Consider the following 18686-nt stretch of genomic DNA (forward strand, 5'->3'; position numbering starts at 1 on the left):
GGCAGCTCAATCCCGGCTCGGCCCGGGCCCGTGCCGGGGCTGTTCCTCATCTCCGGCTTTCCCCTCACGCAGCCCGGGGGCGCCGAGAGCGCGGGGCGAGGCGGGGCCGTGCGCAGAGCCCGCCCCGAGCTCGCTGCCATTGGCCGCCGGTGCCGTCAGTCGCGGTCGCGGCGCGCTGATTGGTGGGAGCGGGGCGCGGCGCGGCCCCGGCGGCGGGCTGAGGGCGGCCGTGGCCGCGCAGCGCCGCCATTGGCCGAGCGGCTGCGCGGGCCCGGCAGCGGCGGCAGCGGCCGGAGCGCGGTGAGGCGGCGGCGGCGGAGCTCGGAGGCGGCCCCGGCGCAGGTGGGAGCCGCGCTGGGCTCTGCGGGGGCTCGGGGCCGGCTGCGGGCGGAGGGGGCGGCAGGGGGCTCCGGCGGCTCGCCGGTGCCGTGTCCGGCCCGTGCCGGCCCCGGGCCGAGGGCGCTGCGGGAGCGGCTGCCCGCGGTCTCCTTCCCGCCGGGGCCGGGCAGGAGCCGCTGCCGGAGCAGCGCTGGCTCGGCCCGGCTGCTGTGGGTAGGACAGAGGGGCTGCCCCGCGGCCGGCAGCGGGCGGGGAAATTCCCGTCGCCGGAGGTTCGTGTGCCCGGCGGAGAGCGAGGAGTCCTGTCAAAGTGACTTTATTGCCGAGCAGGGGCAGAGGCCGTGGGGCATTTGCCGTGCGCTCTCTGCCGTGGCTGTAGTCCGCAGCCTCCTTTTTATCCTCATTTTCCCGGCCGCATCTCCCTCTGCCTTTGCCCACCGGCTGAGTTCCTTGGAAGGTTCCGACTTCCCGATGCGCCTGGAGCCTGTCCTCGTTAATGTGCACCCTCCTTTTGTAGAACAGCCGATATTCATGGCTCTGTTAAGTCTTTGTTCTTCTCGGCGAATTTCGGGAATGTGGCGGGACTTTGAGCAGCTGTCTGGGCCAATTTGTACCATTTATTGGAACTGATGGTTTCTCCTGTTACTTCCTTTTCTACAAGTGCCCGGCCCTATGTCCAGGCAGATTCACTCCTTGACTCTGTTTTGTTCTTCCCGGGTCCTCTTTGGTTTTGGGATTATTCTCGGTGCCCTCATTCCCTGTCCTTTTGTAGCCGTTTGTGGATCAGGAGGCCTGGCTGCCACCTGCATGCCCTGGCTCAGCTGCTGGATGAGCTGCACTGCCAAGGTGTGGAGCATGGTAAAAAGATGAGAGTTGCTGCAGCACAGAAGAGGAGAAGCAGCATTCCTTTAACCCCTGCTGTGCTGGGGAGCCAGGAAACCGTGTCCCATTCCCATCCTTTCCATGTTTGGACCAATACATAAACTGCTCTCCTATTTCCTTTCTTATCTTTTTTAGCAGTTTTCTCGTCATCTCTTTGCCAACAGCAGTTTGAGCCATTTAGTTTTCCACAAACTCCTGCTTTTTCTGCTAAGAGATAATCTGATCCCATTCTCTGGTGAAATGTTGTGTTCCTCGTTTCAGTGGCTTGGTCGGCAGGAAGGTCAGGAGCTGGAGCTGTCTGGTTGGTTCTTATTCTGAGGACAGCTTATAATCAAATGATGCCATTCAAATGAAAAATGGGTTCTCTGTCTCCTGATATGAATTTGTGAGAAACGCCAATCACTTGGTTTTTAAAATGTTAGAAGTTTAATACTAGTAAAATGGTTATAAAAGTAGGAATACAATTAGACTAATAAAAATTTAGAGTTAGGACAATTGCAAGACATTAAAAAGCAAAGACTTGCAGATGTCCGGATGCTCTCTTGGGCATTTAAGCCATAACAAGCATACCTTGTGAATAAAGGAATCAACCCTAAAAAAATACACTGTTGCATATTCTTATATCCTTCATGGTTATGCATACATTTTATTTAAAACAAGTAACTCTGTCTGTTGTATGTCAGCTGTTTTTTTTAATCCCCACGGCATGCTCCAGTCTGAGCATGGCCTGAAGAAATTAACTTCTTCTAGTAAGAAATCCATAAATTGCTCTTCTCTGGAGAATTTAGGTGTTCCTTGAGCGAATTTAGGTGTTCTCATTCCTTAACCCCCCCCCCCCACACACACATGCATGTTTTCTCTTTTAACTACTAAAGCTTCATTTTATCTACAAAGCTACGTTTACCATACTATTAAAATGTTCATACAGCACAAGTTATCATTATAACATAATACATGTAGTAACTATCTGCACAGAGCCATATAACATGCATTTTTCACAACATCATTTTGGTTCCCAGGGGCTGGTCCATGGTGTTGTAGGATTTGTTCTGGTGGCCGTTCATCTTTTCCCCATGTTTGGGCGCTCCCTCAAGCTGGGGCTGCATCAATTGACCATTTTTTTTCTTACTCCTTCATCATATACTTGAATTCCAACTGATTTCCCTGAACTTGTTCTAGCAAAACCCCCAGTGCTCTGATACACCCTGTACAGCACAGACAGTGACAGCAGATGTTGGAGTGGGCAGAGGGATGATCCCCCCCTTATTTTAGTGAAGTTTTCCCAACATTCTCCATTTGCTGTTTCCCTTTGCAGCTTCAGCCATTTCTGTTGCAGAGTCAGAGATCCTCACCATGGGCTCTGCCTTCAGCTGTGCAGATTCCACCTGTGCAAGCAGGCAGAGCCTGGGGTGAGGGGCAGAGGGAATCAGCCAATTCCTGCCCCAGGCAAGAAGAGCCAGGTACATTGTCCCCAGTTTGCCCCAGCAGTGTTAATTTGCATTTCTGAAGCTCCTCCTGGGTGCCTGGAATGCAGCTTCTCTTCCTCAGCAGCCTTCAGCAGCCTCACTTGTGCACCCCCCCCACAATCTGCTGCTTTTTTTTTTTTTCCTTCAAATCATCTATTTATTGTTCATGAGTTAAAGGGTCACCTTTAAATCTCATCTAGTTTTGAAAATTTTGAAAAACTCTAATCACTTGGTTTTTAAAATTTTAAAAGTTTAATAATAATAAAATGGTTATAAAAATAATAATACAATTAGAGTTAGGACAATTACAAGACAAAAAGAGCAAAGAATTACGGATGTCCAGATGCTCTCGGACCCTAAGTCAAGAAAACCATGACTTGTGAACAAAGGAATCACCCTTAAACAAAGACACTTGTTGCATAGTCATACATCCTTCATCGTTATGCATACATTCTGTTCTAAACAAGAAACTCTGTTGTATGTCAACTGTTCCCTTTAATCCCCTGGCGTCTTCAAGTCTGAGCAAGGCCTGAAGAAATTAGCTTCTCCTGATCAGAAGCCATAAATTCCTCTCCTTTGGAAGATTTAGGTGTTCTTCGAAGGGAGCATCTCATTCCTAAAAAGAAAACTCCCCCCACATACATAATCTCTATTTTAACATTATGTTGTAACCTAAAACTACACTTAACACAATATGTAAGGGAATTAATACAGCATAACTTTCTAACATTACACATATAATATTCATTGTAACATTTGTGAAAAGCCAATCATAAATATGCATTTTTCACAATCCCACCTCTTACTGCTCAAGCCAAATGATTTATAAAGAATATTTCCTGTCCTCCTGCATTCTTTGGACTCTGTTGGTAATCAAATAAAACATGGGATTAAACAAAGAAGAAATATCAAAACACTTGTAACACATAAAAGGAAGAATCCTAATTTCTTCCACCATCCCATTCTCAATACATTACCCCACCTGCTAGTTTTTAACGTTATTTTCCCATTTTTGGACTGATACCTGGGTCATAATTTTTTTCTGATATCCTTTGTTTTTTCCAGGATGACATCCTCATTGCCATCTATTTTCAACAATCTGTACACCCCATTCTTTAGCCAATAACTAGCGTAAAGCCAACCTATTTTAATGCACTGCAGGTGATGTTTGGCTTTGCAGACTCCATATTAATTCCAATGCCTGAGCACCTTTGTTTATTATCTTCTCTATAGCTGCTTGGAGTCATTTAATATGATTCAGGATATAATTTGGGGTTAACACAGAGCTAGACTGCTGTGCTTGTTTTCCCTTTTTTTTTTACTAACTGTCTCTTTACCGAATCTTGGACTATATTTCTAAGATCAAATGTAAAACAAATCCATCTCTCTCCTTTTGGACATTCCATGCCCCAAGTATTACTACTTTTTCCTAAGTTCTTTGTAATGTGATAATTTTCCCCCTTTTTCCTGCAGGTACTTAATTTGGATGGGTTATAACAGTGCCTGTTGACATGGGTGTGTGTAACAAAAAGGAACTTTGGTTTCTTTCCATGTGATACTTTCTGTAGCATTTGTGACACAATCTTGCTGCTATCTCAGAAGGGAAAAGACAACAAATGAGAGACAGAAACAGGAATGACAGAGGTCTGGCATGGCTTATACCCCCACCTCCCCTGCCTGTGGGGCTGCTGCCCACAGCAGGTACGTGTGATCTTCTCACTGGTGAGTTCAGTGCTCAATCCAGGCTTGCCCTCTGTTTCCCTTGTCACTCCTTTTTTACTCATTTCCAGGCAAATTGTTTTTGACACCTTTTAACTGTGGTTTTCCACCATTCCTCAGGTATCTCTCAGTCCACAGGCATTGATAATCCCCATCTACAAAAGCAATTTATTACTTCAGTTTTTGAGGTCTTTCTGTATAGGGGATTGATTCAGTACTCAATACTTCTTGCCACGAGAACATAGATTTTGTGAGCTACAATGCCAATTATTCTCATAATTTAAACATTCACTTATAACCCAGCTGCCATGTCCAATATGGGGATGAATCAAATAAAGTATACAGCATAGTATTAATGGCAATTTCCCTTCTTGCCTGTACAAGCCACAGGCTAAGGCCAGACTATAAGAACTCTTTGACTCAAACACTCCTGATCCTCCTGTTTGAAGTGGCAGTGTTCCTCTGCCAAGGAGGTGTCGGAGGCGTCTCAGGGCTTATTCAGGCAGGGCTTGGAACCAGTGATGCAAGCTTTGCTTTATTTCTCAGTTAGGTGTTATTCTTTGTACCTGCCTTGGATCGTTTGGGTCTTCCCAAACCATTACCACCCAGTCCTGGTTGAAAGTCAATTTGGTATCACCTGGTTTAGATGTGATAGTCCATTCCTCACGTTTCTTCACAAATTCTTTTATTTTGCTGGCATGAATTCACCCTCTTTTCCATGGTTGGGATTGCTGCTTTAGTAGTACCTGGAAAGGACTTCTTAATAACAGTGTTAAAAGAAAAACAATACTGCATTAACTTTCACCAATAGTTTTCTTCAAAACTTTCTGGGTTTAACTAAAAACTTTTTCTGTAGCTGCTTCTTCTTCTTGTATCCAGCTGTGCTAATTGCTGCAGAGGCCAATTCTTCTTCTTGTGAGCTATAATTAGTTAAATAAAAAAAGACTAGCCCAAATTTAACACAAGATGTATCACATCTCTTGGTTTTTTGCTTTTTAGGCAACATCCAACTGTTTTAGTCTTACAGACCCATTCTTCAGAACAAAAGCCTCCTTTCCTTAACAACAAAAATCAGAAGGAAAAAAAAGAAGTCTTGTTTAAAAAAATAAAGCACATTGTGAGAGTCAGCTATCTCTGCTTTGATCTTATCTCTATTGGTGGTCCAGCTCTCCCTCTTTTTCACAGCTTTGCCTTTGACTGTACTTCCTCACTCCCCTCCCCTTGTTGTCACTCTGTCTAGCAGGAATGGGGGAGAACTTACAAATAGCTATGGTATGGGGACTTTGGGGTGTATTTCGCTCTTTCTCTTTCTCTCTCTTTCCCTTTCTCTCTCTTTCTCTTTTTCTCTCTTCTTCTCTCTTCTCCCTTTCTCTCTGTTTCGCCCTCTTTTTCTCTTTTCACATTTCAACATCCACATTCCAATATCAGTCCACTTTCTAACATTAGTCCTACATCCTGGAGAGGTGAGCCTGCCAATCACCTCTCCCTCCTTTTTCAACTTCCTTACAAATTTAATTACTGTTGTTATGTGTGTTCTGCAGGCCTTTAATTCACGGCACCCTCCACCAAGGGCTACCAGCTACCCACAGCTGACAGTGCTAAAACTAAAGACTTATTTTGCTGTCACAATTTTCCATTCACAAGCTTGAAAGGGTTGTAGGAACAAGGTAAACAAAAACTTACTTCTGAAGTGATCTTGCCTGCAATAAAAAATTTAAGGCAATGCTTGTTAGTGCAATATAATTTGCAAAGAAGCCAAGGTTTGATTTGGGAAGGGCATCTGAGGACACAGAGCATGAGTTTTACAAATCTATAATTTGAAGAGGGAATAGACAAAATGTGGATACAGTGGGGGAGACAGCAAGTAAGGAATTTATCTCTGCAATACTCTCTTTTTGACTGCCAGGAGACACTCTCTGAAGAGGTTCTTACAGTACAAACAATAACTGGATGGGAAGAGGCACTCTTGAATTTAAGCTTTGGTGTCAAAATAGGAAACTGCCCCTGAGCACTGCAGTGCTGGAGCACCCTGCCTGCAAACTCACCAGAGGCAAGCCACTGCTGCCACGCTGCAGGGCTGCCTGCAGCACAGAGGGAACCATGGCCAAGCCCTCCCTGCAGGCCTGGGTAATCCACACAAGGAATCACAATTGCTTCATAGCTCTCTAACTCATTCAAGAAATAGGAAACTGTAGTAAACAGAGATCTCCCTCACCATCTTTTTCATATGTGTGTGTCACACACCCACTGTGATGCTGGAAGTAACAAATTGTTTACATTAGAAGATACTGAAACTTTTTCTTCATCTAGCTTTGTAGTTTCCCTTTTCTATATGTAGCAACCTCCCATTGTGGGAAAAAATGAGCCCTATTTTTTTACAAGTGTTTTGTATGCACAATTTTATTTGCTCTTCTAGATACACTGCAAGTAGTTAGCACTTCCAGAAAAACCAGCAAACAAGCAAAACAAAAAAACTAAGAAAGCAAAACACATTTGGGTACATGAAAAAGGACTGGTTGGAAGGAAAATTGTTTCTCATTGATCTACCAAGCGGTTGGTGTTACCTTTAGTTTAACTTTACACACTGAGAACACTTGATTGAACAGCCTGCATTGACTCAAATTAATAGCAGGTTTTGCTATGTCACAGCTGTAAACTAGTTTTTCAATCCTAGAGTACAGTAAGTTATGTATTTCAAGATAAAAATCACAATGCAAATTGGAAGAAATTTAGTACTGCATGAGGTGTGCACACAATTAATTTACCTCTAGAAGTCAGTTTATGACTTTCCTCTACTAGGATTGCAGTAGCTGCTATAGCTTGAATACACACTGGCCAGCCTTGATTTACTGGATCCCACATCTTTGATAAATAAGCCACGGGTCTCTTTACTCCTCCCCACTCTTGAAACAAAACCCTATGAGCTACCCCCTTTTTTTCATTTACATATAAATGAAAGGGTTTTGCTAGTGAAGGTAAGCTTAAAGTTTATATTGGGGCTAGTTTTAACTTCTTTTTTCTTAATTTTTCATTTTCCTTTTTGATCCATTTTATATCATCTCCCTCTGTCATTTTTTTTTATTCAAAAATTTTACTGTCTGTGTATATCCTTCAATCGACAATCTATAATATCCCAATAATCTGAGTATCTTTCTGATTTCCCCCTTTGAAGAGGGAGGGGGAAGGGATAGAATCCCTGTGTTTCAGTCTGGGTTGAGCTTCCAACTACCCTTACTAAGCAAGTATCCAAGATATTTTACCTCTGATTCTACAAATTGCAGCTTCCCTTTTGATACCCTTAATCCTTTTTCCCCAAGAAAATTCAAAAGCTTTATAGTAGCCTCTCTAACTTCAGCTTCAGCTTCCCCAGAAAGTAAAAGATTATCCACATATTGGATAATTTGTATTTCAGGGGGAGTGGGGAAAGTTTGTAGTATTGTTTCTAAAGCTTGTCCAAATAAGTTTGGGGATTCTGTAAGCCCCTGTGGTAGTTTTGTCCATCTTAATTGCTGTTTTCTCCAGTTAGTGGGTCCTTCCATTCAAAAGCAAAGATAACTTGCTCTCCTGGGCTAATGGGCAAGCCCAAAAGGCATCTTTAAGGTCCACTACACTAAACCACTGATGCTGGGGAGGAACTTTACTGAAAAGAGTATAAGGATTTGGTACCACTGGATAGCAGGTCTGAGTTCCTTTGTTAACCTCCCTTAAGGCTTGTACCAGTCTATAGCTCCCGTCAGGCTTCTTTACTGGGAGTATTGGGGTATTATGGGGAGACATACAAGGTTCTAATGTCCCATCCTTTATTAGTCCTTCTATTACTGGCTTTAAACATTCCCGTCCTTCTAAAGGTACAGGATACTGCCGTACATGTATGGGACAATTTTTTTTTCCTCAGTTGTAATCTTTATGGGGTCAATATTTAATCTTCCCCTATTTCCCTCCCCAGCCCAAACTTCCTTGTTAATTCTTTTTCCATCCTCCTGGCCTAGTTTTAAAAGTCTAGCTGTCATCTTCCCATCTTCTGGAACAACCCCTATTCCTAATTTCACCTGTAAATCTTGTCCCAATAAATTGCTACCTGCCCCTGGGACCAAGAAAACATCCCTCATCCAAAATTTAGTTTCTCCCTCTATTACCACATTTTTAATAACAGGTACTGTGAAACTCTCTCCTTTTGCTCCTGTTACTATTACGGTATCTTTGCTTACACTATAACCTTTTGGAATATTTAACATAAAGGTTCTTTTTGCCCCTGTGTCTACCACAAATTCCAATTCTTCTTCTTGGGGACCCACTCTTGAAATTATCTCAGCATTCCCCACCTGGACCCCACCTGCGCCCCCCCTCGGCCCCATGGCCCCGCGAGGGGAATTTGGGGAGGTGGGAGTGGGGCAGCGCCAAGGCCGGGCCCCCCCGCGCTGTCCTGGCGGGAGCGGCTGCAGTGGGGACCGAGTGCGGGCGGGAGCGGCCGAGAGCCCAGTGCTGCCCCAGCCCGACCTGCCCCAGCTCCATCCCTGCCCCTGCGCTGGGATGCGGTGGGTCTGGGGGGAAGAGGGAGCCGGCAGTGGGTGCTGGGCCTGGGGGCAGGAGGAGAAGGGAAGGAGAAGCAAGCTTGAGGAACAGAATGGTCAAAGGATGCAGGTGGCAGGAGAGGGTGGGATTGTGCCAGAGAAGGAGGAATAGCAGGAGGAAGAGGAGTGTGAGGAAGAGTAGAGACACAAGAGGAGGAGGAGGAGGAGCAGAAAGAGGAAGCAGCAGAAGGTTCCACCCCTCCCTGTGTCTGCAGCCTCCCCCCAGCCCCAGGAGTGGTGCTCCCCCCACATGCAGCAGGTAACTGTGGAGCGGGATCCACGATTTTCATGGGGTGAATCTTGGTGTTTCTGAGCTTTCTTGGGCTAAATGTTGGTGCTTTGGTTTTATGTGGCAGCTGAATCTTTATCTTTTGAAGGAGGTTTTTGCTGAGTGGTGATGTTCGGGGAGTTTTTGATTTGTGTCTTGAAGTTTGTGGGATTTTTGGGCTGAATCTTGGTGTTTTGGAGGTTCTTACAGACACAGGATTCCCAATGACTTCCTGAGATGAACTTGGGCAAGGAGGAACCTCCAGTCCAAGGAGCTCTTCTCTTGTTTTTCCCTCAAACCAGGATTTGTCATTGCCAGGGCGTGGCTGGATGGAGGAGGAGGAAAAGTCCCGGAGATGCTGCAGGAGGAGGAGCTGCAAACCCAGCCCAGGGAGCTGCAGGGAGGAAAGAGCCCCCTGAGCCAGGAAGGCGGGCGGAGATCCAGCCAGAGCTCGGAGCTGGTGGAGAAGCCTCATGGCAGGGAGAAGCCCCACAAGTGCTTGGAATGTGGGAAGGGTTTCAGCCAGAGCTCCACCCTGATCTATCACCAGAGGATCCACACTGGGGAACGGCCCTATGAGTGCTTGGAATGTGGGAAGGGTTTCAGCCGGAGCTCCCACCTGATCCGGCACCAGAGGATCCACACTGGGGAACGGCCCTTCGAGTGTGGGAAATGTGGGAAGAGGTTTCGGACCAGCTCTGATGTCCTCAAACATGAGCGGATTCACACAGAGGAGAGGCCCTACCGCTGCCCCAACTGCGGGATGGGCTTCAACCGCAACTGCAGCCTCATTGTGCACCGGAGCATCCACACCGGGGAGAGGCCCTACGAGTGTGGGAAGTGTGGGAAGGGCTTCAGACACAGGTCTAGTCTGATCAAGCACCAGGTGATCCACACTGGGGAACGGCCCTATGAGTGCTTGGAATGTGGGAAGAGCTTTGGGTGGAGCTCTGCCCTGAGAATACACCAACGCTTCCACACTGGGGAGAGGCCCTACGAGTGTCCCCAGTGTGGGAAGAGGTTTCGGACCAGCTCCAGTGTCCTTCTACATGAACGGATTCACACAGAGGAGAGGCCCTTCCGCTGCCCCAACTGTGGGAAGGGCTTCAAACACAACTCCAGCCGCATCAGGCACCGGCGCATCCACACTGGGGAGAGGCCCTACGAGTGTGGGAAGTGTGGGAAGAGCTTCTCACAGAGCTTTCACTTGACCCAGCACCAAAGGAGGCACCACTAAAGGAAGCCCTGTGAGTGCCCCGCGTGAGGGAAGAGCTTGGAGTGAGGGAAGAGAGTGAGGGAAGAGCTCGGTGTGCTGCTGCAGCTCCTTACCTCATGGGAGGATCAGGGCTGGATGATCCCCAGTGAACCCCATTGGGCAGAGCCCTGGTGCCCCCATATAGGGAATAAAACAGAGAGTAAAGCAATGGAGCTGATAAAGGGGCCCGATATCTGAGGCCTGACTGAGCAGAAACTGTGGGAAACACAGACAGTTTAAGTCTCCCTGGGCAAGAAGAGGGGACAGTGGGGGGTGTTGCTATCATGCTGGCGTGGTAGTGTGGAGGAAGGGTTTTAGAAAGGTCTTGGGAATAGGAAACTGAGGAAAATATACATTTTTGTATGCCCCATTGTTTTTGGAAAGTTTTGCTTCAGCATTTCTCTGTGAACCCCCTTCTCCCCACCCCTGAGCAGTTCCCATTTGACCTGACCCCTGGGTTGATTCTGATGCGCCTAAGCTGGACACTGTCTCCATTGTTTAGACCTTATCTCTTAATTTTGCTATATAAAACTGTATCTGGGCAGTAGCCCGGGGTCTTTGGTCCCTGCAACCGTTCAGGCAATACAATCTCTCTGGACTGTATACCACTGACCTCTCTTCGTCTCTTTATCTCCATCCCTAGCGGCGACCGAGGCACGCTGCCGCTCGGACCGTGCTAACCCAGCCGCTGCCTGGTAAGCCCAGGGCAGCGGGACCACGACAAAACCTCGGCCCCTGGAGGGGACAGCTAGCCGGAGGGTCCTGGGGGGCCGGGGAGGGACGGGGGACAGCTTCAAGTGACCCCCAAAAGCCGCAGGAGGTGGCAGGGGTGTGACAGAGGGGATGAGGGGGTGAGAAAGGGACAGAAGGGACATCAGAGTGTGGGAAACCACAGACTGAGGTATTGTTTATTAAGATATATATAAATAAGTTAGGAAACGGATTTGTGAGAAATCACAGACTGAGGATAGGAAACGGAGGGTGAGAAAATACAGACTGCTTACAGACTAAGGTATTGATTAGGAAACGAGGATACGCAAATAGCCTGCGGACACAACATTTGCAAGATAAGGAAACCAAACACACCTGGGGACTGATGATACAAGATAAAGATAACCTCCATTACTCACCGACTGCTTACGTAAACAAAAGGAAACTGCAAGCTTAAACAAAGGAGACCCCTCGGGAATTCATTGAAGGAACGGGATAAAAAGGAGGGCTGTTTGAATGAATCGGCGCGGCAGAGAGGGAGCAGAAACTCCCCCGCCGCCCAGCGCTGTCTTTGCTCATATCCTACTTGCTGTAATTAATAAAATTCTAATTGGATTATGATCCGTTGTGGCGTAAATTTATAACAATTTCTGGTGTCGTGACTCGGATAAGGAACGGTGGGCTTTGGTCCTCCGGGGAGGCGCCCCGCAACATTTCGCGGTCCCGCGACCAATAGCTTACCCTAACCTTACCGACGAACCTAAAGTCTAGGATAATGAGCAAAGGAGAGACCGGTAAAAAATCCCATAAAAATCCTGTGCACGAGAGTCCGGACGAAGACGCAGGACGCGTAAGTAGTGAAATTATTCGCAGAGCGAAACTGTTCACGGTGAAATTTCTCACGGGTTTTCCGTTCGGGCGGGATTGGGTTTCCTGGAATATAATGAATGAGAGGTTCGATATACTGAGCCAAGCAAGTGTGGACTCTTAAGTACTGCGTTTTCCATCTCCCGCAAGGGACTGGGCCAGGAACAAGAGGAGCGAGTACGTGTGTGTGTGGAGATATTCCAGAAGATGGGGGCGAAGGGCAGCAAGCCTTCGACTCCCATGGGAAGGGTACCCACTGTACCTAAGGATACCCCTCTGGCATATATCTTAGATAATTGGAGATATTTCCCTGGAACCCTAGGGAAAGATAAGCAAAAAATGATAGAATATTGTACTAAGATATGGGGAGGGAAGAAGATTTCTAAAAATGTCTTTTGGCCAGTTTATGGGTCAGAAAAAGATTGGGTAAGGCAGCAGTTAAACCTCTGGGTAAATAATAAAAAACTCCTTAACCCGGAGGGGAGACAATATGCGGAAGTGTGGCTAGAAAGACCGGGAGCTGGACTTTATCCGCTGAATGAAATAAAAACTAAACATAAGAAAAAGAAGGAAGAGTTAGATGAAACCCTTCTAACCCTCCCTCCTTACATCCCTCCTCCTGTTCCCGCAGCCCCTCCAGAGGTCCCCAGAGCACCCACTCCCTCACCAGAGTCAGAACAAGGGTCTCCCCCCGTTCCTAGACGCGTAACTAGAAGTCAAAGAGGGGAAGCTCAGATGTACCCCCTAAGAGAAATACCCATGGGGGGACCTCAACCTGTGATTGGATATATTTCCGTCCCCTTAAACTCGTCTGACTTACGAGATTTTAAAAGAACCGAGATGGGAAGCTTAATTGAGGACCCACTCGGAGTAGCAGAAAGACTAGATCAATTTTTGGGACCAAGCCTTTATACTTGGGATGAGATGCAATCTATCCTTGGTCAATTATTCAATACCGAGGAAAGAGATATGATTAGACGAGCAGGAATGAGACTGGGATTCTCAACATGCTCAGGGACCTCAAGCAGATATTAAATGGCCACTCCAAAGACCTAATTGGAATAATCAGCATCCGGCGCTTAGAACTCATATGCAGGACCTGAGAACTATAGTAATTCAGGGGATTAGAGAAGCAGTACCCCGTGGGCAGAATATCAATAAAGCATTTAATGAAATGCAAAAGAATGATGAAAGCCCTACTGAGTGGCTGGAACGACTAAGGAAAGCCCTTCAGCTGTACTCTGGGGTAAATCCAAATGACCCTTTAGGGCAAATGCTCCTCAAAACTCAGTTTGTGGCAAAATCATGGGAAGATATCAGGAAGAAGATTGAAAAGTTAGAGAACTGGCAGAATAGAGGGTTAGATGAATTATTGAGGGAAGCTCAGAAAGTCTACGTAAGATGGGAAGAAGAGAGCAGCAAGCGACAAGTAAGAATGATGGTAGCAACAGTCAGAGAGGATCGCAAAGGGCGAACTGGTGAACACAGATCTGCTAGAATGAAACAAATAGAAAAGGAACAGAGGTGTTGTTTTTACTGTGGAAAAAAGGGACATATAAGGAAGAATTGCAGAGAAAGGATCAGAGATGAGGAAATATTGAAAAGAGAATAGGGGAGTCAGGGGCTCTATATCTTAGGGGACCAGAGTCATCATGAGCCCTTGATAAAAGTAAAAATAGGTCCCCATAAACAAGAGTTCACCTTTTTAGTAGACACTGGGGCTGAAAAATCAACTATTAAGCAGATACCTGAGGGATGTAAAGTTTCCCCTGAAAAAGTACAAGTAATTGGGGCAAAAGGGGAACCCTTTAAAGTAAGCAAAATCAAAAATGTGGTATTCGAAACTGAAAATAAATTTGGAATGGGTGAACTCTTGCTCGTCCCTGAAGCAGAATTTAACCTGTTAGGACGAGACTTAATTATTGAATTGCAATTAGAAATTAAAGTGAAAAATCAAGAGTTGGCAGGGTCTGCTTATCCTTTGACCGTGGATGATCAAAAACAAATTAACCCCAATGTCTGGTACTCTCCGGACACAATTAGTAGACTGGAAATGCCACCGATTAAAATCCAAATTTCCGAACCTCACATACCTGTGAAGGTAAGGCAATATCCCATATCCTTAGAAGGACGAAGAGGATTGAAGCCAGAAATTGATCGATTATTGGCACAAGGAATCTTAGAGCCCTGTATGTCACCCTTTAACACCCCCATTTTGCCTGTAAAGAAACCAAATGGGAAATATCGGCTCGTACATGATCTAAGGGAAATAAACAAAAGAACTATTACTCGGTTCCCTGTGGTAGCAAACCCATACACATTGCTAAGCAAACTAGGACCCCATAATTCCTGGTATAGTGTGATTGATTTAAAGGATGCCTTTTGGGTCTGTCCACTGGCAGAAGAATGCCTAATTATTTTGCCTTTGAATGGGAAGACATAGAGACGGGCTGGAGACAGCAATTAAGATAGACCGTGCTCCCCCAAGGGTTCACTGAGTCCCCTAATCTGTTTGGACAGGCCCTAGAAGAGCTCTTAACAGAATATCAAGTACAAATGGGGAATGTGCTGTTACAATATGTAGATGATCTGCTCATAGCGGGGAATAATAGGGAGAATGTAAGAAAAGAAACCATTCGACTCCTAAACTTTCTTGCACAAAAGGGACTACGGGTATCACAGGAAAAGTTACAATTTGTAGAGGAAAAAGTAAAATATCTGGGACATTATCTGTTTAACGGCCAGAAGATACTAGATCCAGAGCGTATTAAAGGAATTCTGGAATTACCTATGCCTGTCACTAAGAGGCAAATTCGGCAGGCATTAGGGCTATTTGGGTATTGTAGACAATGGATAGAGAACTACAGCTTTAAAGTTAAATTCCTATATGAACAACTGCTTAAAGACAAAATACCCAAGTGGACTCTTCAGGATCAAGAGCAGTTTGCCAGCCTTAAAAGGGAGCTAAGCCAAGCACCAGTTTTAAGTCTCCCGGATTTAAAACAGCCATTCCATTTATTTGTTAACATACATGAAGGAACGGCATTCGGAGTATTAACTCAGGAATGGGCCGGACAAAAGAAACCAGTGGCATACTTATCAAAGCTGTTAGACCCTGTGAGCAGGGGTTGGTCGAGTTGTTTACAGATCATTGTTGCTGCTGCCCTATTGCTTGAGGAACAAACCGCATTACTTTTAATGGAGAAGTTGTCTTATATGTGCCTCATAACATCAGGGGAGTGTTACAACAAAAAGCAGAAAAATGGCTTACAGATAGCCGAATATTAAAGTATGAGGGAATACTTATAGAATCCTCTAAATTATCTTTAAAAACTACTGGAGCAGTTAACCCCGCTGAGTTTTTATATTCAGGAGAAGGTAATGAACCATTACACGATTGGTTTCAAACAATTGAACAACAAACACGCATTAGGTCAGACTTAGAAGAAGAAGAACTACAATGTGGAGAAGTATTATTCATAGATGGGTCATCACGAATAGTAGAAGGTAAACGATTGTCTGGATATGCCATCGTTAAATGGGAAAAAGGGGAATTTAAGACAAAAGAATCCGGCTCCCTGAGTGCCAGTTGGTCGGCTCAAGCCTGTGAGCTATATGCATTGTGGAAAGCATTAGTGTTACTGAAGGGAAAGGATGGGACTATATATACAGACTCACGTTATGTGTTCGGAGTAGTACACACCTTTGGGAAAATATGGGAGGAAAGGGGATTTGTTAACTCCCAGGGAAAAGAACTGATACACCCGGAATTAATTCGGCAAGTTCTGGGGGCATTGAAAATGCCAAATAAAATAGCAGTTGTACATATAAAAGGACACCAGCGAGGTACAAGTTACCAAGTTGGGGGAAATAATGCAGCTGATATAGAGGCAAAACGAGTGGCAGGCAATTATAATATAATTTTGACTATGCAACAAGTACCTATTAGTAAAAATTTGAGTTTTTAGTCTGCGGAAAAAGAAAAACTAGAACAAATAGGAGCTAAGGAATGGGATGGGAAATACATATTGCCAGACGGGAGAGAAGTCTTGCCAAAGGGCATAGCACTTGAAATATTTTCAAAAATACACAGTAAAGCACACTGGGGAACTCAGGCGTTAGTTGATAATTTTAATCAACAGTTTGCCTGTATAGGCGTATATAATATAGCAAAGACAGTTACAGCAGCCTGCGAGACCTGTCAAAAGGTTAATCGAAACAACATAAAACAAAGACCTCTTGGAGGACGTTCCCCCGCATACCGACCATTCTCACATATACAAGTAGATTTTACTGAACTACCTAGGGTGGGGCGTTAAAAATATTTATTAGTAATGGTGGATCACTTAACACATTATGTTGAGGCTTTTCCTACCTCCAGGGCAACCGCTAACCAAGTCACTAAAGTGTTACTTGAACACGTTATACCTTGATATGGAGTACCTGAGGTAATCGACTCAGACAGAGGAACACATTTTGTATCAAAAATTGTTAAAGATCTGACAGAAAACTTGGGTATAAAGTGGGAATACCATACACCATGGCATCCACAAAGTTCAGGAAAAGTTGCAAGGATGAGTGGAGAAATTAAAACTATTTTGACTAAATTAATTATAGAAACCAAATTATCATGGATTAAATGCCTACCCATGGCACTATTAATTCTCAGAACCAGACCCCGAGCAGATGTAGGAATATCAGCATTTGAAATGGTGTATGGAATGTCCTACAGAATTGAAAGCCCACAAACAAATGTTTTAATTAGAGACCGTGTGATTAATGAATATGTTTCATAATTAGCAAAACATCGTAACCATCTTTGGGAATGTGGACTGATTGTGCAACGACCCCCATTGGACTTAAAAATACACAACGTTAAACCTGGGGATTGGATATTGATTAAAGTGTGGAAAGAAGAAACCCTAAAGCCCAATTGGGAGGGACCTTATCTTGTTTTGTTGACAACAGAAACAGCCGTCCGGACTGCTGAGCGTGGATGGACTCATGCCAGCCGCCTTAAAGGCCCAGTAACGAGACCTCACTGAAAAGTAATCAATACCCCAGGTGACACCAAGATAACCCTGAAAAGATAACATAATGATAAAGACGTTATTTTATTTTTTTGCTGCATTACCTTTTGGTATAAAGTGTGTATTGCTGTTTATATATGCTATAATTACTTCTTTTTTTATCTATTATATATGGAAGCGTACAAAGTGTGTAGAAGGAAATTGCTAGACATATGTAGCCACACCATAGTGAATATAGAAGGTATGCTGATGTAAATAATATATATGTACTCTAAATATACGAATTTGTGGTAATGATATAAACTGTAATTGTTATCCGTCTGCTTGTTTTAGGTATAAGGTATGCCAAGATAAATGGTGAACACACTGTGAAGGTGGATACCTTTCCAACGAACCAGTCCCCCTTTGTGGTTGAAATCTTGGCTATAAAGTGTAGAGGGGAAGTACTAACTGTGTCTTGCTTTGCCCCATTAGTTCTAGCTGCAAAGTGGGAAGCCTATATAAACAGGCAGAAATCCCGAAACAGCTGTTCTCCTGAAGAATTCCCTTGCTGCCGAGAAGATGATACCCCCCCGTGACTCGACGCAACCGAATCGATGGGTGAGGCAAAAGAGGAACAAACTGTGGAGAAAAGAATCAGAACAATGGGACGCAGAGGCAGCAACGGTCGAACTTCCCCAGGATTGGTAAAAATATACTTAAATTGGCAAAATTGACAGACACCCTTTTTCCTGGTATACCGTTACTCTTGATATTGATAATAACCCAGGCAGAAGGGGGAAATCCTCATGAACCATTTAAATGGGAACTAATATCTTGGGAAGGAACGAGAACAATAGCCACTTTTAGCAAACCAGGTCCACCTGAATTCATAGTAAAACTTTGTGATTTAGTACCAATACATTGTGTAAAAGGACCTCCATTTTATATATGCCCGGCCTCTGGACCGTCTTACTGTAATTATCCTGGACATTATTATTGTGGTTATTGGGGATGTGAAACAATAGCCTTGGGCTGGTCGGTAAAGGCTCCTGATAAATATATAAAAGCAACCTAGACTCCTAACGAATGTGTGCCTGAACAAACAGGTGTAGATCTTACAGGTCTGCGTGACAATTATGTAGCTCCTTGTGACAAGGAAGTCTGCACCTACATCAAATTTCAAGTATTACATCCCCTAGAAGACAAGTGGTTAGTGGGACGAACATGGGGAATATGGGTCTATGGAGGAATTCCTAAAGACTTGGGAGGGCACTTTCTCATAAGAAAAGTTAAAATACCACATGATTCACTCCCTGTTGGGCCGAATAAAGTATTGAATTTACCCACTTCCCCTACAAAAAAGTTTGTCCCCATAAGTGTTACAACCACTCGTCCAAACTCCCTATCAGTAACAGATCAAATAACTAATGACAGGTGACAGTTAGGGATTCAGGAGTGTCAAAATCCAAAGACCCTTTATGGGATTTAATGCAAGCCTCTTATCGTGCCCTTAATGAAAGCAAACCAAATATAACTAAGGAGTGCTGGTTATGTTATAATGTTAGACCACCATATTTTGAGGCAATTGGAAAACCA

The 18686-nt window shown here is 44.8% G+C and overlaps 1 protein-coding gene across 1 annotated transcript; it reads left to right on the top strand.

Annotated features, from left to right (window-relative positions):
* Nucleotides 1-250: 250 nt before the first annotated feature.
* LOC146767155 (uncharacterized) lies at nucleotides 251-13593 on the top strand. Its single transcript, XM_085581124.1, has 2 exons — nucleotides 251-342; nucleotides 9548-13593. Exon 2 carries the CDS (start codon nucleotides 9601-9603, stop codon nucleotides 10480-10482), a length of 882 nt encoding a protein of 293 aa, XP_085437250.1. The 5' UTR covers nucleotides 251-342; nucleotides 9548-9600; the 3' UTR covers nucleotides 10483-13593.
* Nucleotides 13594-18686: the final 5093 nt, after the last annotated feature.

The sequence above is a fragment of the Lonchura striata genome, chromosome 5, assembly GCF_050655825.1.
Source record: "Lonchura striata isolate lonStrDom1 chromosome 5, ASM5065582v1, whole genome shotgun sequence".
Taxonomy (NCBI): Eukaryota; Metazoa; Chordata; class Aves; order Passeriformes; family Estrildidae; genus Lonchura; species Lonchura striata.